At 41.7% G+C, this 9943-nt stretch overlaps 1 protein-coding gene across 1 annotated transcript; it reads left to right on the top strand.

The window, feature by feature from the left end:
- The first annotated feature begins 3969 nt into the window (after positions 1-3969).
- Positions 3970-7410, top strand: TMEM251 (transmembrane protein 251). The gene is made up of 2 exons (XM_040599833.1): positions 3970-4132; positions 6193-7410. The coding sequence occupies exon 2, from the start codon at positions 6209-6211 to the stop codon at positions 6602-6604; it is 396 nt and encodes a 131-aa protein (XP_040455767.1). The 5' UTR covers positions 3970-4132; positions 6193-6208; the 3' UTR covers positions 6605-7410.
- Positions 7411-9943: the final 2533 nt, after the last annotated feature.

Raw genomic sequence — 9943 nt, 5'->3', positions numbered from 1 at the left:
TCCCCAATCAAAGCAGCAGTTCTTCAGTTTGCTCTTCTGTGCCCTACCGTTTGAGTATAAGGAAGAGATGGGAGCCTATTTGGGTCTGAAGAAAGTCTTCCTGTCAGTTGCCTTCCTCCTCAAGCCAGCAAGTGAGCATTTTCAAGGAGCTAAGCCTCAGAAGCTTAGCCCTACCTTAAAACTAGTCAAAGACTCTCAAGGTTAAGGTTAGGTATGATCATCAGAGCACCAGCACATAGGCTCATGCTGTTCTCCTCCCCTACACCAATTTTTTTCTTGGAATCCCAACACATATGGACTCTGTATGGATCCTAGACCTCTAGCCAAGTGTTAGTCTAAAAGGATTAAGATGGAAAAAAATAATCCAGGAATGTGGTATTCTTGATGAATCAAAAAATCAGTGTCTGAAAAAGTGGAGGGCATGTACTGTCTTGAAAGAAACGTTTCTGTAATTAGATTTTCACTTCTTGGTTACTTATCAATAATGAGAACCTACCTATGACTATGGTAAATCTTCATCTACACAAAGAATGCATGGTGCGTTCTGTCCTTCAGCTTCTGTCTTCCATTTAGAAGCCAAATTAATTTTGGTTTGGCAAGTATCTTAGGTCTTCTACCTTTGCTCTTGTATTTTGGCCAAAATCTAAGCTTAGTGAAGATCTTCCTTTAATACTAAGTTATGAAAACTTTGTTTGACACAAAGATTACAACTAACCCTTCTATTTCCTACTGTCAAGCCCTCACATGTCCTGTGTACTTTGTCAGGACCCTGAGTGCACTAATAGGCCTTAATAACCCTAACAAGCCTCATGTGCTCCTCAGCTATGGCCTCAGGAGCCCCATTTAATCTGAGCCCTAGGCCCTCAGCCCAAACTCCAAATGTAGGAGTAGGGATCTCCAGTTCAGCTGTGCCTAGATCTAGCCACGTTCATCTGGATCCAGGCTTACAGGCTGACTTCCTAGCTTGACCTCAGTCTTTTCTTATCATTATGGACCTGCCTGGCAATCACTAGGTTATGTCTGACCCTAGTTATCCTTGCTAGGCCCGACTGTAACCTGTGGGCTGCCTTCCCAGCTTGACCTTGGACCTACCTTGTTACTTGCCTGATGACCTGGACTCTCAGCTGAATCTGGTGTGCCCTGCTTGCTTTGCTTGGGTGGTGTGGGACTGGGTTCTGGCAGTGAGGCTCTGTCCTATCACCTGTGTTATCATGCTTGGCTCCTGCCCTTTATGGAACAGCCTTTATGAAACTGCTCCTGATGCTTTGTGTTTTGCCTTCAAAATAAACCCAGTAATCCCAACAATAACTCACATGTCAAAACTAAGTGAAACACTTATTTTAACATTAAAAATCCCATTATTAACCTCTAATTCTAGGCCTGAACATTAAATGTTAATTCATTTTGATTCATCAGACTTCTGACTTCTCCTCCTGTTTGCAAACTGAGTATTACCCTTTTGGGTCTCACCAGGGGTGTGTGCCCATTTCAATATGGAAAGTATGAGCTATTGCCCCCTTATTGTTACCAGCCCTGGTAACTGGAATTTAGCTTGAAACCCCTCTAAAGGTGAGAACAGTTGCTTCTTGTTCCACTAATTTTGATATTATTTTTCCCCCACAAAGGCTGCTGCTAAAAAGACCCAAACAAACCTTCAGCTGAGGAATTTGCTGTGTCCCTTCCTATACTATTGCCAAAGGTTAAGCATAACACTGAATCTATGCAAACTGAGATCTAGACCAAAGATACTACAAATCACTGTCTTTCAAAGACAGCTTGTGTTTGCTGTAAGAACTCCACAAATTTTTTAGATCTTTCTTTTCATAAACATAATTTCAGGCCTGTGATTAATACAGAATAAAAGACCCTTAAACCAAGCAGGTTAAATCCTAAACCATCCTCCCTTTCCAACTCCAGCCCTTCAGAGGACAGACTTGTTAAGTAGGAGGAATATGCCCCACATTTCACTCCTTTTTCTTCAGAATCTGAAGTGAAACTGCTGGCTTTACGCTAAACATGTGTATCCACTGCCAAGCAATATATTCACAGTCACGTATTAATTCTGACTGAAACCCTTCTCCTTGACATCTAGGTTAGTATTTTAAAAGAAGTAGGCTCTATGTGGTGGCTATTCCATTTCCCATCATTACTTCTAACCCCAATATAAGAAAATGCAATAAAGCCATACTTGAGTAGGGTTGTCAGCTATCCAGGAGCTATATTCACTTCTAGATCAACTGGGACCTCACCACCTGTAAGAAGGGAAAGAATGGCATTTAGTCAAGAACAGTGTCCCAGGGATAATTAGCTGTACAGTTATTCATACCTACATCTTTCATCAGAACTACACTAACAGTTTATTTAAACTTCATGAAAGATCATGAAATCTTCACTCAACTGAAGTGCGAAACTTCTGAACCGAGTCAGGGTTTCACCGGGCCTCGAAAGGTTGGCTTTGCCTGTGGTGTTGAGCACCATCTAGTGTCCCCACAGTGGGCAAGGAGCAATTAGTTTTGATGGTCATCAAAGCAAAAAAACAACCCAAGTACAAGGCTTAAGGTGAAGTTGCTCTGTGCCACGGAACTTATTTCTGACTCTTCTGGGCTCTCAACAGTGTCATTTTTCTCTAATGATATCTGCAGCATTGTGCATTTAGTCATTCACTGTCCTGAATATAATCCAAAACACTCTTTTCTAACATTTTTCATTGAAACAACAAACATAGCAGGATAAGCCATCAGAAATCTAATTTTGCAGCAGCTTTGATATACTGCCTCATCCTGCTACATCCCCCAAGAAAAACGGCAGAAAATACTTCATGTCTGTATTTTTTTACACCCAAACAAAACTGTCACTGCTTTAGCACCTTTCATTTATTTGACACACCCTTTTAAATTATCTTTTAGCCTTCTTTTTAACTATAGCTGGATGCATGTCAATTGTGGCCACCACTGTTTCTCTACAGAGCACAGAATTCAGTGCTGACTGCCAATGAGTCAGTCATTTCAATGCTAACAGACAGTTAATAGTCATGGTTTTGACAAATCAAATGGATCTGAAATCCATTTTGCTCATAGTTGATTCAATTTGTGAAGCAGTTCAGTAAGAAGTTACAGCAGTTCCCAGCAGCAATATGATCCCGGGATACAACAACATAGTAAAAAGTTTCCATTTTACGTATAATGCTATGCAGCTAGAGAATTCTTTTAACTAGCACAGGAAGTGTATGTTAAACAGTTGCTGAATTCAGACCAAGTTGAAACACCTTCCACACAAGCAACCCTTCCAAAGATCACTGTGATGCACACTAGTGACTGCACGCATCTGACCAAATCAGGTATTTTTTTGGTCAATTTAGGTAATCTTTTGGGTTTAGTGAAGACTTTTTCTTAGTACTGTATTTCCTAATAATTTAATTTAATAGAAATAAGCCAGTAAGACAGGTTTACCTATAAATATATACTGGTTTTTATGTACACATGTATCAGCTGTTGGGAGAGTGTTCCACAACATAATCAGTCGCCATTTTATTGCCTTCAACGCATTGCACCTGCATAACACAGCCAACTGTTTATCGGCTAACAGCGCGCCTGTTAAATTTCTTTTCTCCTCAGGTGCCTGGGCAATGCGCTCGAAGAGGCAGTGCAAGCCCAGCCGGGACAGGGGCCTGCCCGCCAAGGCATGCTGGGGCCGGCGCTGCGCGCCCCCACCACCACACGAAGCAGCACTAGCGCTCAAGCGACGGCGGCTGGGGACCGGCAGCCACAGCCGTGCCGCCAGTAGCCGGAGGGTGAATAAGGGTGACGAACAGCGCCGCGGAGCCGCCGCCGCCATTTTGGGCGAGGCCAACCACGCCACAGAGGGGCGCGGGCCCGAGCCAAGATGGCTGCCGGCCAACCCGCCCCGGCGCAGCCCCGCCCCGGCTCGGATGCAGACGGCGCGCACCGGAAGTAGTTCTCCCCATGCCGGAAGTGCCGCGGTTCCGGAGCGGTGGCCGGGCGGCGATGGCAGCGGGCCGGCAGCGGCGCGGCGGGCCGGTGGGCCCCTCCGCGTCCCGGCGCGGCGGCGCGGGCTGAGGGGAGCGGGCCGCTTGCCGTCGCCCTCCCGCTCCCTCCTTCTCCACCAGAGGGAGGTAAGGGGCTGCCGGCGTCCGTGAAGGAGCCGTCGCGTTGCGGCGGAGCTCGTCTCGCAGCGGAGCGCGGGTCCGGCGCTTGGGGGACTGGGGGCTGTGGGCGACGTCGGCAGCCGTTTTGCGCGCCCTGCTGCGGGGGGAGAGCCCCGAAGCACCCGCGGAACGGGGGTGAATGACTCTGACGACCGTTGCGGGTATTTCCGAGAGCTGCCAGTAAAAATAGTGTCTTGAGACGGAAAGTAACGAGAAATCTCTCTGCGTTATCTCGGCCTCTTTCGGTGTAACCCGGAGCTGAGGCTCCTCTTCTGGCTGCTGCTGCCTAGCAAGGGCAGGAGAGAAAACAACTAATGTTTATAGTCTTAAATCTGCTGTGGTTTGTAATAGTGTTTGTACTTTCAACATGTGCATTCCTTTTGAAGTTTTATTTTATTTGAAGGCGACTACTTGTTAGCCATCTCTAAAATGCCCAAGTACTGGAAAGAACAGACAGTGACTTAGCCATTGGGTAAACACGGCGTCTGGAAACCTTACCCACTGGATCAACAGCTTCTTACACAAGTATTTCCATTGTCCTACTAAAAGTATTAAGCCAGTGTATTAAAGGGAAACATACTGTTATGTGATATGGAAGGATAAGCTAAACAACAAATAACTGACACAGGCATAATTAATGGAATTCTCAAGTATTTACTGTCACTATATGTTTGACTCTTAGCCACCGTAAATGCAGCAGTGTGAGGGCCGGAACCACTTCTGCAGGGCTATCCTGATCACATTCTGTCAGGTCAGGATTGAGGATATCCTTCAGATGTGGAAAATCAGGAAGCCTTTTGAGATTGCTAATAACACAGATTAGTTTGGCCTCAGGAAGGGGGATTTAGAAAGGTGTAGGGATGTTTTTTATCAATTATGGTTCTCTCTCTGATACTTAATAATTATTGTTCTGTATGCGTTAAATAGGCATTTCTGCCTAGTATTTTTAAAGCCTGAAATAGCTTCTTAAAATAGTATTGCATAAATTAATTTTGCCCCTCTGTTAAAAAAGGTAGGAAAGGTAAAACTGCAACCATCTGAAAAAGCGTATTTGTTAGAAGAACTAACCAGCTGCAGTGATGCAGCGGTTCTCTCTGCCCTGCCCAAGGGCTATTTTGAGTGAAGTTGGTGATTACTTCTTGGTGTGAGTGGAAGCGCTTCAGCTACAGTGTTTGTGACTAGTTGGAAGAGTGTTTCAGGTCACCTACACCCGTACAGCTAGCTGGAGATCTTAAAGCAGCTGAAATCAAGCCCAGTAGTGTCTGTGGTGCTTCAGTAATTTGTACTTCTGAAAAATGCCATTTGATTGGTGTCTGGTTTGTTCTGCACTGAGTCAGTTGCTAGTACAGATGTTGGTCTCTTTTCCTCCAGAAGGCATACTGCAACTGTTGACACAGGTAGAGCAGAAATACAGTTAGGTGCAAGTAACATGCTTCTAGTATCTTCATGTGTACAAATGCATACCTTCAGTACTTACCTTCTCACGTTCAAATCAAAAACATCTGTTTATATGGTTCATAGATGGGCACTTAGCTAGAGCTTAATAAAACTGAGTGTTGCTACACCACAGACAAGCAGTGATGCTCCTGTTATTGGCTGGCTAGTAGCATCTTTGTCTCACGGATTTCAAAGAACTTTACAAACTTTCTGTGTTTATAAAAAGTCTTTTATTATCCTCATCCTGCGGCAAGAGACACCGAGGGCAGATAGGGTAACTTACCTAATTCGTAATTTGTTTTGTTCACACAGTACTTGACTATAGCCTGGTATAACTCGATAGCTAGCAGGCCCTAACCTAGCCAGAGCCACTGCTGGAGCATTGTATGTAATTACCACTATGCCAACAACAGGCTAATAGTATGGTTTTCTCTGATGTAGAGAGAACTTGGGTCTTCAAAAATGTGTGTGTGCTCTTTTTACTAATGCATAATGGAAAGTTATAAAAGTTAACTTACAAACACCAAGCTTCATCTGTGTCCCTTCTTTCGCCAAACTGTACTGAATGTATATGTTGCCTTTTGTTCCAGGTGCAGAGCATGGAGAATGATGAACTTCCGCCAGAGGATGGGATGGATTGGTGTGGGGTTGTACTTGTTAGCGAGTGCTGCAGCTTTTTATTATGTCTTTGAAATCAATGAGACTTACAACAAACTAGCACTGGAGCACATTCAGCAACACCCTAAGGAACCACAGGAAGGAACCACATGGACGCACTCCTTAAAAGTACGACTGCTATCCTTGCCTTTTTGGCTGTGGACTATAATATTTTTAATACCGTATTTACAGATGTTCTTGTTTCTCTATTCCTGTACGAGAGCTGACCCCAAAACTGTTGGGTATTGCATCATTCCTATCTGCTTGGCTGTTATTTGCAATCGTCATCAAACATTTGTGAAGGCCTCTAATCAGATCAGTAGACTACAACTGATTGACACTTAGCTCAATTTCTAGTTTCCGTAGCTGTTTTGAAGCAATTGCATATGCCTGATCTAATCATAAGACTGAAGTTCTGAGTGAAGGCTTGAAAGAGCCTTTTCTTTCAAACTGTTAAGCAATGAAGAGAGTGACTGTTTTCTATTTAAAAAAAAAAGTTAACTACAAAGGTTTTTAAATATGGGTCTATCAGAATGGCCAGAGTGGGAGAGTCCTGTGTGACACTTGATGGAAGTATTCCTCATTTTGCCTTAATGATGCAAAATTGCAGCACTCCATCTGAAACATCCTGTGGGGGAATAAGTTTCTGGTCTGTGACTTTACTCCTCTGTGCAAAAAACCTGATTTCCAATGTTTTCCCTTGGAGTAAAATCAATGAGAAGATACTACTTTTGTGGTAAATGTGAAAAGAAAAATCAGAACACGATTATAAAAACGGCACTTAACACAGTTCTTTGCTTTTTCTTTTTTTTTTGAAGTAATACCTACATCAGTACTAGTTTTAATGATTTTTTTAAAAGTAAGTTTAGATATAAATACAGGAAGCAAAGAATAAAGTTTGTGTGAACCTTTAAAGGAAGAAAGGTACTTTTTTTTTTTTTTTTCCCATGGTAGCATACTGTTTTCCAGTGACTGCAGCATTACCATGTTGTAGTAGGTAGGTAGTGAGGAGTGGCATAGGCCTGAGGGTTGGTGTTTTAAACTTTTTCCTATGATGTCAAAAGCAGCTTATGCTGGTGTTGGCCTGTGGTCTGCACAAAACTTCATTTGTGTTTTCTTCTATCTATACAAATCTACTTTGATTAAAGTTACGAGTGATTGGAATTTACTACCATTCTAATGTCAGTCCAGACATGATGCAAAAGTGTGTTCAGGGAGCACTGATATGCTAGGAGAAACTTTGTATTTGGGACAGTTAACTGGTATTAGGTTGGGGCGGGGGGTGTGTGTGTGTGCTACAGACAGGTTGTAAGACAGGTAATCATGTTTCTTCCAGAAATCTGAAAAGTAAGATACCTTCTTCTCATTCATGCAATGAATGCAAATTTCTTCAGTCATACTGAAATTCCATTAGAATTTCCTGCTATAGTTTCAACTCTGTTTTTCAGTGCTATGGTTTTTAATTCGAACTACTTGATTGTGTATTTTGGATAATATCGAATCTGTTCTTTCTTGTCCTTTTTTGTTTCTTCTTAGAATAACTACATTTTTGAGCCAGCTATGATGGAAATAACCTTCCAAACATGAAAACAGTGCAAAATTCACTCTTCAAAAGCAGTAGGCCCAAAACAATGATGAACTAAACTCCTTGGTTATAATTTCAATTGTATGTGATTGTCAGTATCTAATCATCACAAATGCTAATCCATTTCTGACTACTTCAAGGGAATCCTGGAGAATATCTGCTTTCTCTTGCTTTGGAAAGAGAACGCTTTTTTTCAGTGTTGCTATGTTTAAGTATGGCAGTTACAATACCTGAAACTTTCTGTATGCATTTGGAGGTATTTGGAGACACTGGTTTCTAATGTCAGCATTGGTGCTAGGACCTGCAAACAATGTAGCCTTTACAAGAAGGTCTTAAGTTCTAAGTGCAATATGAAAAGGAAGAAACTGCCATCTTAATATGCTGGAGTAAGAATAAAATATAAACTCTGACTTGTAGTATCTTTGAGAGTCAGAGCTTTTAAGTTGTGTAGTTTCCTAACTTTAAAAATCACCATCCTATTTATCTAAAAAATAAAAACTTTTCAATGTTTATAAACAAAAGTCTATTAATGCAGATACATACCAATGGCTTTTTATTTTTGTGTATGTTTGTTTGTTGCTAGATAGCGGTGCTGGCAGTCAGCTGCTGTAGCTTACTCTCCTGTCCTTCCCTCGGTGGGTATGTTTGGTTCATCTTTTTCTGTTGTCCTTTTATGCTCTCTGCCCGAATTATTTGTCCATAGCCTGAAATTTTGGGGGTGGCTGGATAAAAATCCCTTTGTCGTTTCTCTACCTTTGTGTAACAGTGAGGCATCTCTGGCTGGACTATATTTTTAACTTGGTGCTGTAATTTTTAAACCAAGCACTTAGATTGTGTCTAGATGGAATTATTTAAAGAGCAACAACATAAGAGGAAGCATCAAAAATAGAAAACGTTAGGGAGAACTGCCTGTTTCTGTTGTGCAAGCATGTGACCTTTAGCAAATTCATCAGCGTGCCTGATGTGATGAGCCAAGCTGTCTGGATGTGGAGCATGTGCTGGGCACAGCAGTGACTTTGGAACAGAGGTTTGTGTTTGTAGACTCTTCCATCAGAACCCTGCTTTTGGGTTAAAGATGTTGACAAGCATAAGCTTTACAATGAACTACAGGAAGACGCACAATCTAATTCGAGCAAGTGCTGTGTCTGTAAGGGCTTGAGCTTGAGGTGGAAAGCAGCAACGGAGAGAATTAGTATAAAATATTTACGTAGCATGTAGGAATACTAGATAACAGGAGTAGGAGAAGAGTAAAGCTAGCTCTGCTGGTGCTTCCAGCATTTTTGATGCCGGTGGAACATCAACAGGTGTGAAGTCTTACCTACAGAGTAAATAAAGGAAAGACCATAAAAATTGATCATTAAATTTGTTTTTTATTGTAGTCTTTTAAAAGAAGTAGCAAAATAACTTCTAAGGTTGATTATCATGAAGATTTGTAAATAATGTCAAGGCCAATTAGTTCTCAGTCACAGAAGATAACTGCCTGCAACACAAATTGACATAATTTACAAGCTTTTGCAATAACTGAGCTCAAACAAGTTTTACAACTACTTTAAAGGCTACAGAACCTCTCAATTAGTTCTTGATCATAAATGACATAATAGTGTAAATCTGTTTCTACAGCAACAGCATTAAAAAAAGATGTGAGACTAGCTTGTACTGAACTTGCTCATAAAAATCTATTTAGTTCTTTTTACTGAGGGGGCAGCAAAGATGAATCGCTACAACTTCCACTTAAGGGTAGGAAAGCTATTTTTACTCATACTCTTTTAACTTAAAATGAGTTAGATCAGACATGATCTTGAAGAGCTTTCTAAAGAAGAAGCTGTAGTAATAGAGGTGGTAATTAAGTCCTCAGAAGATTGCTAACCTCTACCAGCTTAGCAATCATTTAGTGTTTTAATTTTCTGCCAAGAAAGTGAGTAGCTGTAAGATAAGGTTGGTTAATATTAATCTCTGTGCCACCTATCCTAGATTTCTTTTTATTGTGTTTGTGTCACAAGATAAAGCTTTTGTCAGAGTGCTTGAGCATCACTCTTGGGCAGTCAGAGTGTTAGTTTCATTAGCTCTTTGATCTCCACCAAACAGTCCCTTACAATCTC

Source organism: Falco naumanni, chromosome 7, assembly GCF_017639655.2.
Source record: "Falco naumanni isolate bFalNau1 chromosome 7, bFalNau1.pat, whole genome shotgun sequence".
Lineage (NCBI taxonomy): Eukaryota > Metazoa > Chordata > Aves > Falconiformes > Falconidae > Falco > Falco naumanni.
Note: the sequence above shows the minus strand (reverse complement) of the source record. Positions and strands in the feature narration are given on the sequence as shown.

Excerpts from the sequence above, each read along its gene's own strand:
- TMEM251 (XM_040599833.1), top strand. The coding sequence starts at position 6,209 with ATGATGAACTTCCGCCAGAGGATGGGATGGATTGGTGTGGGGTTGTAC.